Genomic DNA, 23,945 nt, shown 5'->3' on the forward strand with positions numbered 1-23,945 from the left:
AGTCTAACTAAAAGAACTAAGGGCAAAATGATAGTAGTCTTCCAACATTTGTTGGAAGAGGGGGTCAACCTATTTTGCAAAGCAGCTGAATGCAGGACAAGAAGTAACGGATGGAAACTTAGCAAGGAGAGATCCAACCTAGAACTAAGGAGAAATTTCCTGACGGTAAAAACAATTAATTAGTGGGACAGCTTGAGTCCATAAGTTGTAGATGTTCCATTTATGGAGGTTTTTAAGAAGAGACTGGACAGCCATTTACCCGGAATGATATAAGGTCCCCTATTTCAACAGGGGTTTGGACTAGAAGACCCCCAACGTCCATTCCATCTCTGTTATTCTTACATTTTCAAGCTCTATAATTACATAACATTTAAATAAAACACACTTCCTAAACTTGAGACCATGAATCTGCTTTGAACTGTCTGAACAATAGGCATCCAGAGCAGTACAATGGGCTTTACATGGTTAAGATATAAAGACTGTACAGCCTAGAAACTAGGAACATTCCCAATAATTCCCATTACAATACACAACAAAAGTAATTCATAAAGAGTATTGATTTGCTTATAAGGATTACTGCTGACAAAAGCCAGATTAAGTCACTAATTTTTTGACAGGGATGTTAGCATGTAGACTATTCTGCACACATTGTTTTGGAACTGAAAATACTAATTATCTATGTTCCAGGGAACAGTCCACTATTCTCCCCAACTTATCCAGAGGCTGCCCAATTCACCCTGCAGCCCAGAACTCTTAAAATTATGAACCTTTTCAATGATAGGGTATGTAGGGTAATGTGTGTGAATTAACACAGTCAGATCTAAATTTATGTGACAAACTCACTGGGCCACATTTTCTGAGTCTCACTTATGCCAACTAAAATTGATCTGATTAGACCTGTCTCTTCCCCAAACCTTTGGCAACTTACCTTGACAACAGACATTAGACAAAGACAGGCCTCACAGATTAAATGGCAATATATTCACCAGCAATTATGATGAGCTGGATTTTTTTTTAATATTGGGCTTTAACTATGGAAGGCAGAAGTAATGAACAGAAAGTCATAAAAGCATATGCAAAGTGTCTTTCCCTGAAATAAGAACTGCAATATCCAGCATTAGAGAAAAGAGCTTTCTGTGGGTATGAATGTGTATGAGAGAGATGGAGTTCAACTGAGCCCAGAAAAGGTATCCTGTTCCTTTCTTGACAATAATTTCAGTGCAAACATTTGGCTAAATCTGTTGCTTGTTCTGTGATTCCTTAGCAATGAAATAGAAGAATCCTTGATTAATGCAGAAGAAGCTGATGTGAACATAAGCAGCTTTTCCATATAACTGCAATTGTTGCTTGGCTGCACACCACCAAGGTAAATTGATGGACAGGAAAATAAAGTTCTGTAAACAATCTGTCATTCTAATGAGCTGGTTTTCAAATAAGCTTCAATGGATTTTCTTGCAATCCATATGCAAACAAAGCTATTGCCTAAATATTAAGTTGGCCGTTTTAGCATAAGAGGACAAGAACAGTTCTTGTCCTTTGTAAAACATCTCCATGTTACTTTAGGAAATATATACCATAGCTTACTGTCTCACAGCCATCAAATCATTTACTATATATTTTTTCATATATTTGTACGTGCTCATAGGGTGATGAATCTTCCTCCTGCAGGTTCCTCATTAGCAGTGGGAAGCAAATCTGCCAGCTAAGGATTTTTTCCACAAGCAAGGAAAAGTAGACAAGAATTCTTGGCTTGATAGGTGACACTTTTATAACTAGGTCTGCTTGCCTAGAAATGATGAATCCCTGGGCGCTGGGTTGGAATTACATAAGCTTCCATTAAAAAACAAAACAAACAAAAACCTTTGAGATGTGCCAAGCCTGAGCTACCAAATCTGGACAACTAACTGACTAGTAGATTTTGGCAGTCTGGATAGAGTAAATGTATTTTAAATGGTGATATGAAGAACTGTATTTGGAGCTACTGACATGTCAAGACATGTCTTTCCACTTAGAATCCTTCCTGGGGTGGCAGAACCCCAAAGTAGGAATTGAGACTGCAGGGGATGGAGACATTCACTGAAGACTCAAGTATGGGTGTGGCTAGAAAAAAACATGGGGAGAAGCTAGCCATTCAGCCTTATTCTCTCTCTCATCACTGCCTTACAGGCTCCTCGCTCTGTAAACAGCATTCCAGCAATTCTTTCTCTGTTTATTTGGCCACAAGGCAACTTTATAAAGCTTTTCTATGCATTTCACTTTCGCTTTGGTATTTTAAGTAAACACTGTTATACCTCAGATTTTATAAAATAAAAATAAAAAAGAGCACAGATCTGTAAATGCTACGAATTCTGAGGAATACGCCAGAAAATTAAAATACATGTGATAAATGCAGTTTTGTATTTGATGTGCAAGTTAAACCGGAACTTCTATTACATGCTGGCAGAAGGTAGTCAGGTGAGAATCTATCCCTAAAGCTTTTGCCCTGATGCCAGTAAGGGATTTTCTCAAAAGCAAAGACTAGCACCAGACGAGTACTGTACTGTAATAGGTAAAAGCCAAGTCTCTTTTGAATCAAATTTGATTCCTGGTAATTATATAATTTTCTTGGCAGCCACATAGAAGTTGCTTGCTACTAAGCTCTTCCGAGGTTTAACCTCTCTGTCTATATTATAGTCTTGGAATTTACTGATACTCCCATACAAGAAAGTTCAAGTCTAGCTCTACTTAATTTTTCCAGATTATCTAAGGTCAGTTAAGAGCCATCATCTAGCTGGATAGGAGGAATAGGTGCATGCATTCCTTTTTAATAGTTTTTCTAAGTAATTGTGCATTCAGAGAAATGCTGAACTAGAAATAAGACTACAGAACTGAGAGGAAGTATAGTTGCTTTTTATCCCTGATCAGGAAGTTGCTGGCTCTTTGTCAGATTTTCAATGCTTAGAAAATATTAGTGCATTACATGGGCTATAAAAATATTAAGTCATTCTGGAGACTTCCGGTTTGTGCTCATAGCGCATGGCCGTGTGACAGCGGACCTCCGCTCCCCATGGCTAATTTTGCCCTGCCAGAGGGACCCTAGATGGGTCCAAAGTCACCCTGGAGAGGTAACTGTGAAGGAGGGGCGCCCCGTTGATCACGAAGCAACAGCAATCGCTTCGTTTGATCCGGGGAAAACCTTCCGAACCCGACAGGAGAAAGGCTAGCCATATGCTAGTGTCTAGCCCAAGCTACTGCAGCCAAAGTCCAAGAACACTACAAAGAACAACGGTGAACAGCGTGCTTGGAACTGGTGAGAGTATTTGATCTTCTCTCCCTTATTTTACAACCAGTCCCTGGGAAAAATCCCCAAAGCAAACAACCTCTGAAAGTGAGGGGAGGAGACTACATTCCCATTCCCCCATAGATGGAAGCGACAAATTAACCTTAAAGAGGAAAGAACCTTATTGAAATTAAATTCAAAATACTACAATCTGATCAAACTTAGAAACTAAAACAAACTACTAAGATTATATTCTAAAGGATTTTGATTGAATTACATATAAAAAAGAAAAACAATAAGAACTTTTGTCTGAAAGAGCTGGAAAATAAATATTTGCTGACATCTAATGGACAATGAGAATATAGCACATTAAAGACAATGCCCAGAAACAAAGAAAAAAAATCTGTTCCCATGAACTCTAATAACCTTTAAGAAGATAGTTGCTAAGGAACAGAGAAGAGATTGCATACTGGGCCAGTTATAAGATTGGAAAGTGTTTGAAGGAAAAGAAATACTTTGATTGTGGTTTAAATTTATGAACTGTTTAAAAACTTTGATCTATGATAAATCATTGAGAAGGGACGTTACAGGAAGGATTTAAGCTGGCTAAATATATTGAATTGACAATTGACTCCTGAAAAAATTGTTATAAAACATGGATTTTACTGAAACCTTGACAACTGAAAATTACAATGGATTACAAAAATTATATATAAAAACAAGAACTACACAAAATTGGACTACATGAACTACACTTAATATTTACTCCTGAAAGATTTAGCTTGAAAGATCAAAGACTCTTAGAAATACTTCAAGACAAGACAAATACTTTCCAAGATGAAATTTATGCAATGTTACAACAGATACAAACTACAGTAGACTTAAACCACGAGGAGATTAAATATAACTTTGATACTATGTGAATATACTTCTAACTTAAATCTACAATCAAAAAACATCCAAAGAATGATGGTAAAGAATGAACAAACAATACAGACAACAGAATGTGAAGTAGAAAAAAATGATTCAACTGGTGAAGTTACAAATGAAGGGAATTATAACTTAATACAAACAAGAAAAAACTTACAAGACTTGGATATAACAATAAATATGGAAAAGATACCTTATGCATTAGAACGTCAAAATACACCTGAGAAGAAAGAAGACTTAACAAAATGGACACTGCTAGGAGAATCATTGTTTGGGAGACAAAAACCATACATCTTGTATCCTCTACTCCTAACAATAACTACAAAAATACAAGAACTGGAAAAGTTGAAAATATTAATTTGGAAAACGATTTGGCAAAGGAAGAAAATTAGAGATGGGCTGAAGAGACTGGATTCACCCTACCAGATGGAATATTATATGAGTAAACACTTGTTTGAATATGGCTAAATAAACAAATAACTTTGGCCATAAAGGGATTTTAGAATAAGTGGGATAAGAGACATAAGAATATAGTATTTTTTGATAAGATACAAAATGTAAAAATATTAGGATGTTGTAAGCGAAGGAATTTTAAAGACAAATTAAGTTTGAAAAGATTTAGGATTAAGGAATGATTGAAATATTGAGGGGAAATTAGGCTTAATAAGAACTCTGAAAAAAGGATATATAGTAATTTAACTAACTTTTACAAATAGAAGTGAAATATAAATTGACTAGAAAGCTGTTATGAATAGATGTTATGATAGATTAGTATAGTATTTTTATAATATATGAAAGATGAAAATACTGGGATGATATAGTTAAATGGAAAACTTGGATATTTAGATATTAAATACTGGGAAAAATATGATTGATAAGAATTGTTCGAATATTATGGAGAAATTGAGCTTAAACAAGACTTCTGAAAATAAGACATGTGGTGAATCAATAAGATAACTCTTATGTAAATAACATAAGCTGATAAGAAAAAAAATGCCACACATGGACGCTGCTATTGTTGGTATAATTATAGAAGAAAATGTTTTTATTTAATTATTTAAATTGGGAAAATATCAAATATTAGAAATTATGTTTGTTTAATGTTGTAAAAGGAGAATACTACTGGATGAAGAGAAGATCAAGAAAATATATTATAAATTGATATATTAATTATGGAAATATAAAAATTAATTCTTATTGATTGTTTATTAATTATTATTAATTGTATATACTTTTCTAAAAAAATTATGAACCAAGACAACAACATGCTGTATACCAGGCACTAAAGTTGGTATTGTAAAAAAACCAATAAAAACTTTTACAGAAAAAAAAATTAAGTCATTCTGGTTTTGTTCTACTCCATTTACTTTTTATTTCACCATGGACTTTACACTGCATTTATCCATAAGAGGAATGGACAACTACACTTTGTAGGCTTCCTATAACCATACCTGGAACCCTCAGTTTCCAACTACATATTTTTGGCTGTGTAAATATCAAAATGAGAGTGAAGGGGCTCTTTCAAATGTCTGCAAGGCAAAATATACTCATTTCCACTTCATAAGCACAGCAATTTCCTGGATAATGGGCCCACACTGACCCACCAAATTTTTTGTGGCAAAGTCACTGATTCTGGTACAAAGGTTTGATGCAAAAATACCAGAATAAAATTAGAAATAATATAAGTGCAAAGCAAACATATATACATCGTCCAGTGTCCCACTCTTAAAACTGTAGAAATCAGATAAAGTAGGCCAAAACTTTCCTCCTTCTAGGGACTTTGGAGTCTACTAGAAGTTTTACTGGAACTGCCCAAAGTTCCAGAGGATTTCTCTGAGGCTGAGAGGAGTTATATTAAGAGATAGCATGTTTCTTTTTGATGCCCCAAATATTTTTATCTTCTCAAACCATATAATTTCTCCAGCTTTTTAAGGTGACCTCTTTTAACATTCTAGACTACGATGCTAGTTAGGTATTACCGAAAGAAAGAGTTCTGATTTCAGTGGAAGTTATCACTATATTAATGGGTACAAAAGACTTGAATACCACATCTGTAAATTCAGGAGATCCTTGTAGGTGAACATCTTTTTGACCTCCAGCTTTCCTAGTTCCTCCACATGTCTCAGCCCAGCTCTTTTAAAGCAGTTTGGGATCTGCCAGAGTGATTTTTTTCCTCAAAGGACATAGGAATTAAAAACAAATATGTAAGCATGATGTAACCTTATGGAATTCAAGCTTTTGTTCCTGTTGCTTTATATCTTAAAGTTTAAAAGAAGAACAAACTCCTGGTATTAACAACTTCAAAATAAAATCAAAGAGTAAGATACTTTTTACTTGTATCAGTTACTTTCATGTAATGCTCAAATCGCTGGACAAATATGAGGCTAATGTAATGAGGAATGTTTGGTCAGATTAGGGCAGACCAATTGAAGTCATTATATAACCAAGAAGCTTATTAGATATTGTTAGACTGTTGTCTCTCATCCTGATCCACTTTAAGGATCTGCTGTGAAGATTTATGTGGCCTTACCAAGGCATTATAATGCGACAATGTAAAAAAGATGTTGAGACTCTAGAAAGAGTGCAGAGAAGAGTAACAAAGATGATCAGGGGACTGGAGGATAAAACATAAGGAACGGTTGCTGGAATTGGGTATGTCTAGTTTAATGAAAAGAAGGACTAGGGGAGACATGATAGCAGTCTTCCAATATCTCAGGGGTTGCCACAAAGAAGAAGGAGTCAAGCTATTCTCCAAAGCACTTGAGGGCAGGACAAGAAGCAACAGGTGGAAACTAAGCAAGGAGAGAAGCAGCCTAGAACTAAGGAGAAATTTCCTGACAGTTAGAACAATCAGTGGAACAACTTGCCTCCAGAAGTTGTGAATGCTCTAACACTGGAAGTTTTAAAGAAGAGATTGGACAGCCATTTGTCTGAAATGTTATAGGGTTTCCTGCCTAAGGAGGGGATTGGACTAGAAGACCTCCAAGGTCTCTTCCAATTCTGTTATTCTATTCTATTCTACTTAATAGATACAATTCACCAAGCCAAACTGACTTTCTATATATGCAAAGGCTCTTTCCATTGACTCATAAGTGAAACTATATGAAAAATCTGTAGAGTGGGAGAGTCCCCACACCCTTTTTTGTCTTTCCTCATTCTCAGATTTGCACCTCCTAGGTCTCCTTATACATTTCCTTATTGCTGAGGCTCACTGATCAACCACTTCAATGACTGCTTTGTTTTATTACTTCAGTTTTGCTGTTTTCTACATTCTCTATAACTGAATTACATCAGAAGAGGAAATGTATAAATGCAATTCATAATGAGAAAATGAAGGGTAAAGATTATTATTTTTTACTTCCTCAAGTTCAAATAACTAAAAAGGAATTAAAGGAATCGTTTTATTTTCAGTGTTCAAAATAAAATATCTTTCCTACACTGATTGAATTTTGAATCAATTTAGTGCATTTATGTCTCAATTTCCTTTCCAAAGTCTAAACCAAAGCATACAAAACATATAGCATATATCCTTCAGTTTTAAAAGCAACACAGCATGTAATCTTCATTGTTCTTTTGTTCAACGGAACAGATAGGTCCATATAATCTTAGTCTGGCCTTTTCCACTTCAACCAAAGAGTAGACAAGTGATAGAACACTTATTTATCTGTATACACACATAGTTAGGAATCAGTTCTGTAATGTAAATAGAAAAGCAATATATTTCTCCATGGTGCGGAAAGCTGCCAAATTGATCTACAGTATATGACTATTCTTTGGGGATGAACTGCTAATGGGCCTTCAAAGCCCTGTTTTCCTTCTACTGGCTCTTTATTTTTAAATTACCTAAACAGTCCTTCAAATATAATATTGTTCTATGGTAGCCCTACCAATTTTCTGTAAAATAGGACTTAGCTAAGGAGTCGAGTCTCCACCCTGTCAAAGAAAAAAACATTGATTCATATAAATAGGGTGGAATTTCTGCATATGCAAATAGTTCTATCAAACCTGAACCACAGACTGGGCCAATTCCCCCTTCAAATGAAAGCATGGACAACCTTCATAATTTGATAGTCAGGTTCCCCAGACCAGGGACTTTTGACTTGCTCCTTTGGAATCACTCAGAGAATGAATCGAAGAATAAAAGGATCCATCTATTTTACTCTTTAAGAAAATAGTATATATTTATTTTGAGCTATTTAATATTACCGGTAACTATTTGTAATCATAGAGTTCTTTCTAGAAAAAATGGTTGATACAAACTACAAGGAATACAAAATTATTTCCTGTTTCTTTCCAAGGTTCAAAATTAAATATTTGAATTCTTTCCAAAATGTGGTTAGGGAGTTTGCTTTGATGAACTTAGTGTTTAGCACTACTATAGAAGAGTCAAACAGCAATTAATCCAACAAGCATTTCATGCAAATTTGGGGATATTTCCTAGAGTCTTTTTTAAAAAGGTAGAATAGTTCTTAGGAATTAGAGAGAAGATGAATCATCCTCTTTAAAAAGTAATTAATGTTTGTAATTAAAGATATAGTTTAATTGTACCCTCAAACACTAGAGAAATGTGGGTTTTGCAATTTCCACACAACAATATTGTTTGAACAGATACAACTGGCGATTTTATAAAACAAATAACTAGCATCCCAAGGCAGAACTTTGATAACATTGTGAATATAAACGGAAAATTCAATGGGATAGCTATTTCGAGCTAATTAGCTCTCATCAGCCAGCCATACCCTTCTGAAATTTAAACCTGGGCTGCTTGCACTTTAGGCAGCTGTGTTGACCCCTAAGCCACAGGCTCTTTCTCACTTTGTCCGCTGTATCAGGAAGGGAAGAGACAGGGGAGGAGATTTCTTCCTCCCGTATTTGGGCCGACAAGGTGCATCAAAAAAAACCAACACTCAAGACATGTATATATATGTATATGCACACATACAGACACATATACACAAAATCAGAATAATGTAAGCAGTATAGAAGGAATCATGAGGTGCAGTAGTTAAAATGCAGTATTACAGGCTAACTCTGCCCATAGCCAGGATATAGATCCTGACTGGCTCAAGGTCGACTCAGCCTTCCATCCTTCTGAGGTTGGTAAAATGAGGACCCAGATTGTTGGGGGCAATATGCTAACACTGTAAACTGCTTAGAAAGGGCTGTAAAGCACTATGGAGTGATATACACATCTAAGCACTAATGCTATTGCTATAGAAAATGGAAGAAGATATTTCTGAAGTTGTTGGAAGATAACCTTTACAAAACACAATTTATTATTTATATTTATTGTCCCAGTTATAATAATAAGAGCCGAGGTGGTGCAGCAGTTAGAGTGCAGTACTGCAGGCCACTTTAGCTGATTGTGTTCAGCAGGTCAGTGGTTCAAATCTCACCGGCTCAAGGTTGACTCAGCCTTCCATCCTTCCGAGGTAGGTAAAATGAGGACCCAGATTGTTGGGGGCAATGTAAATATATATATACATTGCTTACTGGTGTACACCGCTTAGAGAGTGCTTGCACTTAAAGCGGTATATAAGTCTCATAAATAAATAAATAACATTGGAAAATCTATCACAAGCATATTTTGTATATTCCATTTAATATCATATTCCCCAGAAGATGGTCTTGCTTGAAGATAGAGACCAAACATTCCACTTAATATACTAATCTTATTTTGTTTCTGCCCAAGTTGATCCAATTCTCTTGGTGTGACACTAACCTTTCCATAGGCTCCCTGATAGGTGTTAATTAACTTTATTCCTTCCCCATAGTAATTTTGTCTCTAAGCACTAATCCAATTTATGAGATAACAACTTATCTGCTATCTGTTCTAGAAAGACAAGCTTTCCTTCTTGCTGAGCAGCAACAAAGAAAAAGCACAATGTATTGTATTTATGATAGGATCTGTAAAAGGTGCCCTTTGACAAGCTAACACCACAAGGTGGGTAGGATGGGAGTAGGTGAAACGGCATGTAATTTGTCATGTAAGGCTTTGCATACCATTTGTTGTAAATCCCATTTGTAAAATTTTACATTTAGTCCCTAAGATTTTAAAGGCGCCCTAGATATTAATGCTGTGAAAGGCCTTTTTTTTTTAGTGTTCCCTGATGGGAACGTGACTAGGGATGCTTCTAATGCATGCACATAACTCTCATATATTTTCTCACATAGAACAATATGAGAGTATACCTTGCAGTGACTCAAATACTTATTCTGTTTAGTTCTAGACTGCCATGGGGTCTTGGGGTTTTCAGATTTTTTTTTCAGTCCTACCTGGACATGTTAGCAATTGATGCTATTCTACTTTAACTAAAGTTCAGAATATTATACACACACCAGTAACTGAAGGTCATAAAAAGTTCCACAAAGTCAAATTCAAAAATTACCTGGTGAACAATGGTTAATATTACAATCATTAGTTAAGATAATGCACCGCATTAAAACAAACCACAAAACTATAAGTTTCATTTTGATTTAAATACTGAACCAATTAACTCCAAGTTATTCCATAGTCATAGAAGTAAAATAGATTAAAATGACCATGCCTAAAACAATTTCTGGTTTAATGTGACATGTGAAACTAGCCACCAGATTTATTTATTTATTTGACAAAAAACACAATATTCATATCATTTCTAAGCCTGGCATTTTCCGGACTGTAACTATGATGTGTATTCAACAATGCCTCGGCAAATGTACTCTAGAAATTTGGAAGGCCTTCCAGGATAAATTTGTGGGTTGTAAAGGAAGGAGCAAAGGAAGTCTGGACTTGTGACAAAGTTCCACAAAAGCATCACTTTTGATCGGAAAGAATATTGTACACTTCAAAAGGGATATTGTCCTGGTCCATTTGCATATTTGAAAGATGAGAGATGTTCTGGGCGGTGAGCTTCTGTGGCTTAAATTCCTAATTCAGACTACTTATGAAGGTTTGTTTGGAATTTCCAGTTAAGGATCTGGGTACCAGAATTAGAATATCTCTGTTAAGGCTTAATGCTACTTCTTAACACCTACCCTCACTCCAGAAATGATCCCAACTCCTTGTGAAATATAACCTTTTATCTGTTATACAAATGTTGATAAAGACTAAGTGAATGCAAGTTGGGCAATTGGACAATTAAGAAAATTTGGAACATTGCAACAAACTGCATCTCAGATTTAAGTCTCCTACACAGAAACATTTCATGATAGAAAAACCTGAAGATCTAATGTGGATACAGTAATGGTAATAAGTCTCTGGACTCTTATGTTCACCGATCACTCCAGATTTTAGTCAGATATTTACTCACAAATAAATGATATAATTTGTAACTTCATAATTGAATCTCCAAAGCACCTCCAGTTCTCTATTTTCTGGAGAATTTCATTCTTATGGATTTTGTATTGTTTATTATTCTGCATACTATGTATAAAAATATTGTTGATGCAACTTGTTCTAGGATATAATGTACCAATCTTGGATAACCTAAAGATAGTTGAGAGCTAGTTATTGTCACTATCACGCAAACTGCAAACTCAGACACACAATATGGAAGCCTGTTTTCCATTTTCCTTGAGGCAGAGATGCATGCTCTGCTTATTTATTTATTTATTTATTTATGAGACTTATATACCACTTTAAGTGCAAGCACTCTCTAAGCGGTGTACACCAGTAAGCAATGTAAATATATATTTACATTGCCCCCAACAATCTGGGTCCTCATTTTACCTACCTCGGAAGGATGGACACCTTACTCCAGATCTTCCCTCATCTGGAAAAAGAGAAGTCCAACTGGTTTAAATCCAGGAAGCAGCACTTGGGAGGAATGCTATTGACTGAAATTTTGGAAAAATGGGTGTTCCAGCTCCTCATGAGACTGCAATTAAAGTAGAATCCTCATCAATTTGGAGAAAGTCCCAGTAAATGAAGCAGAAGAACATTGATTTGGAAAATTGTTATTTTCAGTAGAATGAGGTACCAGTCTAATTAGGTACCAGGCATTTGCATTAGGTTTTTTCCCCTTTATTTTCCTGTGTGGTGCTAAGTCAATGTTCTTATTTCTTTGAAAAATTGAACTGGCAGCAGCACCTCAGTCTTTTACCAATTTTTGAGGCTGGGCATGTTTATTTATAATATTCTTGCAGTCTGCAATATTAAATTGCTGTTATCTCCAAAATGTACCTTTTGTAATAAACTAAAGCAGGGGTGTCAAACTGCTGGCCCGTGGGCCGGATGCATCATAGCGAAACTGCGCCCACCCCATTGCCAGCAATGGCAAAAAAGTCATGATACGTCACGACACGTCACATGACGTTGCAAGTTTGACACCCCTGGACTAAAGGTATATATGGTTGACCAGGATCACTGCATTTTTTGGGTAAATATTCTCTTAGGTTGGCAAGTGTATCACCGTAATTTAAACAGCCCTATCATTTATCTTCATCAATGTTAATTATCTGCATTTTTATTTTAAAGGGAAAAATGTATTTACTTCTATCTCCTTGTTTTTTTTCCAAATAAAACACATTTTTTTCATGTCTTGTGAGATTGGTCTCTTTCCAAAAATGTGAGAAGGAAAGGCTGAATCATTTACTCACATTTCTTCACATTATATAACCAAGGATTTTCACTAATGGAATTAATTCGCCTGTTGTATTTTTATCTTTTAATTGGTATAAAAGTAGCATGAAGTGTGAGAGTCCTATTTCTGTTCCACATCAGGGTCAGGATGTAAAAACCAGGTGTCTCCTGGAAATTAAAGCAGGAGGGGAGACCATGGTGAACACACAGAGTGCTTCTGGAAAAGATGGTTTGAAACATCTAGCCTTTATTCTCAGTTAACTGTCAACCAATATGTCCTGAACTTTCTGAATGACAAGTGGAATCTGGATATACCCAGTCCTAATTTAATATTCTAACTGGTCTATGATAATTCTCATTCTTCTCAATATATCTTTAAAAAAACCCTACATAATAGCATAACAATAAAATGCACAGATTCCTATACCTAGATGAAGGTCCCTCTTTTTACTCCTGTTCTAGTTCTTTCTTTATTATTTATCAAATTTATTCGCCACCCATATTGTGACTCCGAACGGCTTATAGCAAGTTTTAACAGTTTTTAATGTAGTGGTGGGGGAATCCCTTACTGTACCTCACAGGTACAGATCTTTTATGAGAAATGCTCAATTGCCTGTAGCAAGAATGCTTGAATGCTTTGGAAGTATAAAAGAAAAAAGACTGTTATGCTTCCCTTTGATAAGCTGACCCTTAGAAAAGGTTGTTTTAAAACTAACCCACAAGTTCTATTGATACTTATTGTTTATCAGCTGCTATCTGGGACTGATAAAGGTGGGCAGTCAGCTGTGCTACTTTTAAACCTTTGCTCTCTCAGGAGCTGCAGGCCCCTTAACAAGCATGCCAGGAAAAGAGAAAGGGACTTGAGCTCTTTTCAGATGCACTGGTTAAGTGCCAATTTTGCTCATGAACAGTCATGAGCGTGTTCCTGCAGAGCAGGATGTGATCAAACTATTCAGAGCTGGAAAACCAGGTTTGCTTGCCAATTACGTTATTGCTTCAGTGCTGAGTATCAAATAGTGCCACACCAGCTATGAAAAAAAAAACTGTTTTTCTTTTAACAACCACCACAACAAAACAAATTCAATATCTTTGGCCTTTTGGCTAGAATTGTAACATAATCACAGGTCCTGGATGTAGAAGAAATAACATCCAGCTGAGAATGTTGAACTCCCTGTTTGCAAGGGAAAAATAACCATTTCCCTGCCCCCAAACAAGTAAAAGAAAACTAGCAGTAGCCCTTCCTCTGTTACCAGGTTTCAGCTCAGCTGCCAAGTCGCTCATGTTAAACATTCCTGTTCAGAAGGTGTAAATGGCAAAAGGCCAGTAGCTCTTCTGAGTTATTTCATCATACTGCCCACTACTGGCAAATGCATTTATTCAAACCAAAGCCATGGAAAAGAACTACCAGTAATTAGAAATCTTGTTTCCCCCCCCCCCCAAACAATCCAATTGCTTTGATCACTCTGAAATGGGAAAAAAGAAACAGGATCTATAACATGGCAGGACTGAACTGCTTCTGTTCACGGGTCTGCCATGCTTTCCTCCAGAACAATGCAGTCTATTCTCTAGAGTCCTCTTAGCTATCAAGCAGTTACCCATGGATATTGTCATATTGCCTTCGTAAGTAATATCTTTTCCAATCAGCAGAAATACTAATGTTTGGAAGGAAGGACTAGCATATGTCAGTGATATATAAATCATTTCTTCATTTAAGCACATTATCTCAGTCCTCTCATTTCCTTTGCAAAGTCATGAAAGAAATTCCACGGGATCACATAGTACTTCTTCACTAATAAATACAACTTGGCAACTGAATGTCAACAGTTTTCCTCTTCTAAAAAAACCCAAAGTATTAGAAGAAAGAGTGCTGTCAATGTTTAATTTTGTTGTTTGCTTTATAGTCACTTGAAAATATATATGAACGTGATATCAAATATTTGAATTTATGCCATTGTATTTGTTTTTGCACGTAGTAAAAGTAATTTGTATGTTTGTACAGTAATCTAGTGAACAATTACTGATTATATATGCATGTATCATTAAATCCTGTGAAGAAACTATACCCTGTTATGATAACTATAGCACACATACATTTTTATAGGTATCTGGACGCACTCAAAACATTCAATTTCACTTTCAATTTAAGACTCCCAAGAACATATTTGCACCTTCATTATCAACTAATTACAACTTAATTGGCATCATATAAGACAGGAATGTCAATACCCACAAGACTACTTGAAATCAAACTATAATGAAAGTCTATGATTGCTGCAATGTCCTTTGTCTGATACCAAATGGCTAGAACTGAAGGCAAAAGCCCAGCGTTAGCCACCACAACATAACCTTTCTTAAATATCCTCCAGTCCTCAGTTTACTCATCAATCATCTTCATAAACTATTGGAACTACAGCTATTAGCAATTTTAATAGATACCCATTCAGAAGCATTGTTGAATAGTCTACTTGCATAAATCTCAGCATGTAAGGTTCAAGCACTGCTCTTCACTAAAGATATTCAGTGACACTTATTTCAGATGAGCAGTAAGATCTGGTAGTCTCATTATTTGTGATATATTTAGATCTGAGGACAAGTTCAGCCAGAGATATTCAAACTGGTATCGTCCAGATATTGGGGTTACAATCCCACATTTCCAATGACTGGGTGTGCTGTCCAGGATTTATGGAAGTTCTAGTAGAAAATATCTGGAAGATACCAGTTGCCGATTTCTGCATTTAGTCTTTTATATCCTGGTAGCAATCTAATTTTCTATCAACTGTGAAATAAATATTATCTTGCCAATTTGATGTTTGGGTTCAAATACTGGGGGAGAGGGAGAGGGGAAGGGGCATGGGAAATCTTTTTCTGCCATTAAAGACAATAATCCACAAATTGTCCAGCTAGTTCATACTAATTTGTCTCAACATCAGTAACACAATAAAGGATCATGGACAACTTAATTCCTTTCTTCATCAAGATAAAAATCCTTCCGTCGTTTATTTGGCAGATCAGGTCTGGGACAAAGAACAGTAGAGAACATAAATATTATACTGTACTTATGTCAAATTCTCTTCAGAGAAAAATAAGGCCTAAACAGAAACTAAAAATAGTTTAAGGGGATAAAGAGAAGGGGATAAATACCAGGGAACCAATTACTACTGTAGAATATTTGGTGATCTGTGATCTTAGTTGCTTGCATGCAGACATTTTATTACCCAATTAGGGAACATCATCAGTGCTAGCTATGTGGAGTTTGTTCTCTGTTCATAAACAGTAGTTTGCTCTGCCAGTATTGATGGAAATATGGCTTTCTCCTCAGTAATTCTTTGATTGGGGTATAATTTTCTGCTTGATTGCTGGTCTGGTTTTAATCCCTGCTTATCCGGGTGTTGATTGCTGGAGAGAATGTATTCTGATCTTTTTGTTTTCTTTTTTTTTTCTCAGTTTTTAATTGTCTTTTTTGAATGGTGTGTAAATGTGGCTTATCTGTATGTGATAAATGATGGCTGATTTTGGAATTTGGAAATGCCAAATTTCCATGAATTCCCTATTTTTTGTATTTAATTTGATTTACGATACCCATGGTTTTCCAGTTAAAATCATGATCGAGTCGGTCCATAGGTTTTGAAATTACAGAGTTTTCATTATGCCTTCTGACTGATAGATCCAGTATGTAGGCGACACCTTCCTCATAATAATAAAAAAAAAACAAGTAGAGAACACACATGAATGACTAACATTTTCAAAGGAATAAAATTCACAAGGGAAAACCACGTATACTTCTGGATATCTTACCAACAGCGGAAATGTTGGCATATTAGGGATTAACAGAAAATATCCTAATCAAAGAATTATCAAGGAGAAAACTCCTCTACCAATACTGGCAGGGTAAGCTACTGTATATAAACAGGGAGCAAATCCCACACTCATTTGCACAGATGATGTTAACTAGTTGGGTAATGAAATATCTGCAAACAAATAACCAACCTCAGAGAGCACGAAGAACTATACAGTTCAACCCTAAGCTACATATATTCTCTTCTATTGGAACAAACTAAAAGCTAAAATTTGAAAGTTCTGATGTAATAAAATTGTTAATTGCCTGGCATTATACAACTGGGAAGTCCATAAAATACATTTAACTCTCAAATATATCAAGCAGAGCAGTACTGGTTGGAATCAAATATTTGGAGTGCAGTATACTTAAGATAAAAGTGGTATTTATGGCCTGCATTATCTCCTTGAAACTCCAATATACTACAGTGACAGAAGTAGGTATCTCAAGGTGCCAAGAGCTTGGAGCCAAGAAAATGCTCAAAGAAAGGCCTTTTATAAAGACAGGCTTGGACCTGACTTTCTGATGAAGATATGCACTATTTCAAATTATAATTCAGAGTAACTTTCTAAAAGCTTGTTGGAAAGTGTATTGCAAAAGATATATTGAATACATCAAATAGATTAATGATAAACCTTCCTTTTTCTGTTGTCGTCCTTTTACATTTTGTTTTCTATATTTTTTTAAAAAAGAATAATAGACAAACAAAAATTTGAAAAAAAATTGCTATAGCAATAGCAAATATCTATAGAGTCTCCAGTTTTCAGCCCACTGCTTCAGGAAAGTAACCTTCTGGGAACAAGGGTCAACATAAATATTCCAATTTAGAGTTGCTTTTCAACAGTTTTAATCACTTTTACTCATTACTTGTATTTACATACACATTTTAAAGATAAATATGTAGTTTCCTGTTTCTTTTATTCCTGTTTCTGTTAAATACATATATTTTTTCCTTTCTACATGTTCCCACTTTTGGTTTCCAAGGATATTTGGAATTTAAATTCAGTCTTCAGAGTTTGAAATTCCTGAATTTTCCACTTCTTATATAATTTAAAATTAATTTTAATTTTGAAAAATTCAGTAATGAATGTGTGTATGTTTCGCTGTGTGTAAAACTTAGCTCACTGTGATACTTTTTGTAGGGTAATAAGGAAATTTTCTAAAAACTAAAACTGCATATTCTTAGCAATGATGATGGGATATATATGTGAATGGATGCAAATAAACTAATATAGACTTACTTGAACCAGTGCAGTATCTCTCTCTTCTATCAATGCATTAATTTCTTCAGCTGTTATTTTCTTTTTCTGTTTCTGGGTCCTGTATATGCGATCGACAATTATAGCTCCTGTCTTCCATATTGCCATACCGGTGTCTGCATTGTTTATTCTGTTCAGTAATTCCTGTAATGTCTACCAACAGCATTCTATGTTAGTCAGACAAGAAGTTTTAATATACTTTATTTAATATAGGGTTTTAATTAATAGACACATGTGAATTGTAAATTGACTGAGTGAAGTTATTGAATTTTCATACTGCAGCAAAGATGTACATTATTAGTATGTCAATTCTTCTTTTTCCCACATCTTAGTTTCTGAAACCCACTCAATTGAACTTAAGCCTCTAAGATATAAGACTGACATCAAGAAATCTCCTCAGAGAATGGCTTACCATGTCATTTTCTTCAGGGTTAATATTTTCTAGCCTAGAAAAAAGGACACAGAAAGCCTGATCAGTAGCATTTCCTTAGTGCAGCAAAATGAATTCGCTTTTTAAATCTTTAGAACCCTCAAGTAATTTCATTCTACTGGTCTTTAGAGTCAACCATGACACTGAACATATTAAAGTGCCACCTGCTCGATTCCATCTTTCAATAATGCTCCATATCTTCAGCACTGACTTCAGAATGTTAAGTTATTAATGTTTACTGCTATATATGACTACAAGGATCAATTGTTCATATGTGCTTAGATGAAGAAAGTTCCCCAGTGGCAGGGGCACTGAGGCACCTTTTATTTATTTATTTAATTCTGCACCCACTGAAATACATAAATAAACCTCCAGCAGAAATTATATATTTTAATTTTATCATATCCCTCATGACAAAAAAACAAAGCAAAATAAAAATCTCTAGCTCTCAAATCCTAACACCACTGTCCGAGGCTCACTGTTTTTAATGAAATTTATCTGCATGGAATTGCCATCACAAGTCTGTGGAACAAAGTCTAATGATTTTTACTTCTTAACAGCAATTTAGGAAATTAAACTTTCTCTAAACCCCCAAACAATTAGACTGAAACAATGGAATAAAAACAAACATTCGGGCCCCATTTTTTTTATCAGTTGACACATTTTTCAGTGTTACTAGCTCGGTCAGAACCTTTCTGCAGAACTGCAGGTTATTAGCTCAAAATATTTGTACTACCTCATTTCCAAAAGAATGGTAATGAATAAAAAGATATAATATTATAAAAAGTTGAATGAAAAGCTTGTAAATATATTTTAACCTTTCTGTAAAATTGAATTATACCAATCAGTAAAGCAAGTAATCAAGTTATGATGTCATGCAAATCAGGGATTAGGAGGCATCTATGAAGCTGGAGCGTGCATGTGGTAGAAGTACTGCATAGCATTCCTCAATTACCTATTAATATTGCAGCACGGTAAAATTACAGATTTTTCAAACTTTGTCATGGCCACTTGAAAAAAAATAAGACTACAGAAATATATCTGTAACTACTGTGAATATAATATAATAATATAAAATACACATTAAAGAAAACTACAAAATGACTGTATTTTGCAAAATAGCATAAAGAAAAAATAATAGAAAAATGCATATTAACAACTTATTGAATCATTTTGCATCCTATTTAAAAAAGGTTTCCAGATGAAAATAATAATAATGATTATTATTATTATTATTATTATTATTATTATTATTATTATTATTATTATTATTCCTACAATTAAAAACAAAACAAAATATATGGTATTTCAAATTAACAAAATACTTTATTTTGTTTCACTTTAATTTCCGATGGAAAAATGGCCTCAAAAGATCTGATTGACTTCCTATAAAGTAAGATTTCTGATTCACAACTTTGTAATACAAATGTGAACCCCTGGATGAAATGTGTCATTTCCTTGAATTATCCATAAATAAATCGATACTGGTTTCCCTCTCTTACATACTCAGTCAATCATCACCTTGTCTATTTCAGGAGCAAGACTGAAATCACACATGAATTAATCTAAATATAATGAATAAACCAGTGTCCTGCTTAAGATCTGTTACTTAGAAATGTAGCTCTTTCTAACCATTCCAAGGAGGAAAAGCAAGAATTTAAGAGAATGTGCCCACAGAGATTCCTCACAAACTACTTTCACATACTGGAGTTTAGAAACATGTTATATAATTGCTTAAAAACACCCACCAAGTACTTCCTACTTTCTCCCTTATATAGCAAATTAAAAGCTAGAAAATATGTGGGTGTGTGTATGCATGCATGGAGTTAGGTATGTACAGCATATACAAATATGCAGTGGCTATATGAAGAAAGGGTGATACTGTAGATGCAGCTGAGTTTTCCCACAAAACAGTGGACATTAAGCAGTCAGAATAAAGCATGAGATGTGTACATACGTTTCAAGAGGTTGTTCCAGTAGCCTTACTTGTTTACATGCATCATTTCTCTCTTCACTGGCCAACTTCAGTCTAGCCATGATGGCTTCATCATGTTCGTGTTGTGCGGAATGAATTTCTTCTACCACAGCTGCAACATAGTAAATGGATGTATTGTATAAGTATGACCCACAAAGTAAATTTATTTATTTTATAGCTGTTTTTAACTTTTCTAAATTAATGGATATTTATTTATCCATGGAACTAATTATAACATCGTCTATCTTAATCATTTCCAGACCGACACCCATATTAGTCAGGACCCAGTTAAAATTTTCTACATTAAATGAATCAGCTTCAAGATGTGTGGAGTTCAATTCCCAGAATTCCCCCGCCAGCCTTGCTAGTTGTCAAGATTGAGGAAATGTTGTATTCTACCAGATGACAAGCTGGACTAAAGCTGCCATATAAAAAGAGCCATGCTGGATCAGAGCAAAGGCTTGAATAATCTTTTTCCATATGCAGTGCAACCTGAACCTTTTTGGGGGGGGCGGGGGGGAAGTTCTAGTAAAAGAAAGGATATGATGCAGACTCATTGCATTTGTTCTTCACCTTGGTTCTATATAACTGGCTGCTTCTGAGGATAAAGGGATAAGAAATGTAAATTTGATGGTAAAGCAGTAACAATACTTTTAAAACCTTCTGAAATCCCATGACAGTTTGAAGTTTTTGAAACTCAGATAAATGTTTTGCATTTTTCCAATGTTTACTTATGAAACTTTTGAGGCAAAATTGCCAAAAATTTTGGTCCATTAGCAAAATTTTACATGATTTTTAGTGAGAAGTAATATTGCAAAATTTTTGCTGTTCTGGTATACAACCATGCAAAATCACTGAAATCATAGAAAAGTTAATCTTCTTTTTCTTCTTCTTCTTCTTCTTCTCCTTCTCCTCCTCCTCCTCCTCCTCCTCCTCCTCCTCCTCCTCACCACATTATCTAGTATGTGGTATTGATCTAGTCTGAAAATAATAGCCCAGTCTAAAACTATAGTTGATGTAAGTCTTCTCTAAAGGACTCTGCAGCATAATGAGGAATGAAAGCACAATAAATGCAATTAAAAAATAAAAAAACAGTCAAAATATAGCAGGTTATAGATACATTGTTGAGATATTTATTACAGTTATGGAGAAAAATATATTATTATAAAAACAAGCATTGCTTTGAGCAACTCACATTAGCTGAAGTAGGCTCTACAACAGATATTTGAAGGGCCTTAAAATAGCTAGTCTTTTATGAGATTTATATCCTGATTTTCTTCTATACAACTCAAAATGGCATATATATTTTCCACAAAACATACTTCACAAAATATTTTGGGCTGAAAGAGAGTGACAATCTCAAGAACTAAAAGTTACTGGTTTTTCATGCAGTACCTTAATTGCTGCACCAAGCTGTCCATCTCAAACCATTTTTAGAAAAATGTTGTTAGTATATGTTAGTGGATAGTACTCTATTTTAAATTGATCCAGTGAACAATCTGCTATGTGGAGGGAAGGGGAAGAATAATTACGCTGATAAAAGCAAAAAAAAAATCTGGGTAATCCATTTGACTTTACTGGAACAATAGGCAAAGATTTTCAGGTCTATTGCATCAAAGTCACCTTTGCTATTTCCTGGAACACCTAGGTTTATCTTGGCAAACTATTTCAGCCAAGCTAAATTCGTTAAGTATTTTTTAAATGACATTTTCGTTGAAATATGAAGCTTCTTGAAATAAATGTGCATATTCAGTGTCATGTGGAAGGAATAAGGTATCAATCACATTGCCAAAGCAGAAGTCTATTATTTTCAATGAAAGTTGGCATAAAAGCAGACCCAGCAGATCAATTGTGTATTGTATTTTAAAATGACTGAAAAAAATCCCACATTTTTTTATTAATAAAGTAAATTTAGCTTATTTTGCTGCAGTAGCAAGCTGTCAACATTTGAATATCATACCAAGCCAAACATCTGGATTACAAAATGGCTTGCTTCCTGAAAGATAATTGTACTAGATCCATCAAGAATAACACACTTGTACTTTTAAGATAGATAATAACTGTAAACAGTTAAGGTACATAGCTATTTCAAAGTTCACTTAAAAAATCAACATAGCATTTTAGTTGGAATTTGCTCATTAAATATCCATAACAGTAATGCAAATTATACAAGAATGAGTAAAGCAAATACATATATTTCTTTGTTTTATTAAATGTAAAATCTGCTGTTAATCACATAGGCTGTGTTGTATAAACTTTTCTCTTTAACTATTAAAAGGAAGTCTTTACAAAAGTCATTAGAGATCTTCATTCTTTGACTTGTATAAATTTCAATATTTGTTCAGTAAAGGTTCACAGCAGTTAAATTACATTAACAAATATTATTAGCTACTATGTAAGCCAACTAAGTAAAATACTTATATTGCAGGTAAAACAAATCATTGGATGTTTACAATAATATTTGGACATGTCCACTTTTAAACAAGCTTATCAAATATTCTGTAATTCTAAGTCAAATTACAGAAACTCAGAGTAGATTCCCCCCCATGCTCAAATTTGTTTAGTAAGCTAATTGTTTTCTAATATGGGATAAAGCAAATATGAAGAAGCTGAATCATTTGCAGTATAAGTTTACTGAGTCAAAGCAGTGTACATATTTTCTCAGCTAAACCCAGTTTTGTTGGCAAACCTTTTGGCCACACTTTCAGACTACCTTTAAAATACAGTAGTAGCAAGAGAGGGTGTTAGAAATCATTCTAGTATAAACATTGGTTCATGATTCTCCAAACAACAGAAACTTGAAGGGTGGTGGATGAGGCAAAGAGAGAGGGCATCTATGTCTGTTTGCTGATTTCTTAGAGGTCATCTGTGTAAATATAGAAACTGAATAGTAAATGCTGGAAAGAAGGAATAGTTAGGAGTTTTAGATAGTTTACTGCAAAACTCACATGATACGAAGGGAAAAAATACAACTTTAACCTTTTAGACAACAGATAAGATTTCTAAGTAAACCAAGATAATTAAGATATTGTTCTACATTCTGAATTGCCCTATAACATGCAATTCTTAAAAAAATCTTTTCTCGTAGATACTTTGTCAATATGCTGAAGCACTATTTTGCCTTTTTTTTCGGGAATAAAAAGATAGCCTAACTGTATTTCCCTTCAAGAAATTTTTAAAAACTCAATATTCAAAATTTTTCCATTCTTCCCATAATTATTCCTTATTTTATACATTTCATGAGATTTTAGCTACTATAGTTTCTACAGGTATTTTCGGAAAGTGAAAAATAAATGTACTGCCATAGCATGTAGATTGTCATAAGAATTTTGTGATTTTGGAGTTAGTATTTAAGATTAGGGACTGTTGAACTCTGTGTGACCCAGGATTTTCCTCAGAGCTGGTTAAGGACTGATCACAAGACTTTTAATGGCTTCACACAGATATTTTTCCTCCACAAGAGTCAATATGAAGGACTATGGAGCTACTTTTTATTTTCAGGCTATCCCTAGTAAAGATAAAATATTCCTAATCTGAAAAATATTTTCAAGGGCAACCTATACAGAGTTAATATGTAAACGGAACTGAAACTGAACAAATAGCAGTTCCAATTTTGTCTCTGCTTCAAATAAATAAGGAAGAACGCAAGATAAAGCTTATTTGAAATTAAATTATATGACTCACAGATTCCTGA

The 23,945-nt window shown here is 34.6% G+C and overlaps 1 protein-coding gene across 3 annotated transcripts in view; it reads right to left on the bottom strand.

Annotated features, from left to right (window-relative positions):
* The window catches only part of MIPOL1 (mirror-image polydactyly 1), a 189,679-nt gene that overhangs the window by 107,649 nt on the left and 58,085 nt on the right, over positions 1 to 23,945 (bottom strand). For all 3 annotated transcript variants that reach the window (XR_005557736.1, XM_039351805.1, XM_039351806.1), the window contains 3 exons: positions 20,234 to 20,363; positions 18,259 to 18,292; positions 17,829 to 17,999 (listed from right to left, as the gene is read on the bottom strand). Coding sequence is in view for 2 of the 3 variants with exons in the window: in XM_039351805.1 (XP_039207739.1) it covers positions 17,829 to 17,999; positions 18,259 to 18,292; positions 20,234 to 20,363 (335 nt within the window). In the remaining variant the exon portion in view is untranslated. The remainder of the gene's footprint in view (positions 1 to 17,828; positions 18,000 to 18,258; positions 18,293 to 20,233; positions 20,364 to 23,945) is intronic.

Source organism: Crotalus tigris, unplaced genomic scaffold (assembly GCF_016545835.1).
Source record: "Crotalus tigris isolate CLP2741 ecotype Arizona unplaced genomic scaffold, ASM1654583v1 scf7180000018371.15429387391:27106975, whole genome shotgun sequence".
Classification (NCBI taxonomy): Eukaryota; Metazoa; Chordata; class Lepidosauria; order Squamata; family Viperidae; genus Crotalus; species Crotalus tigris.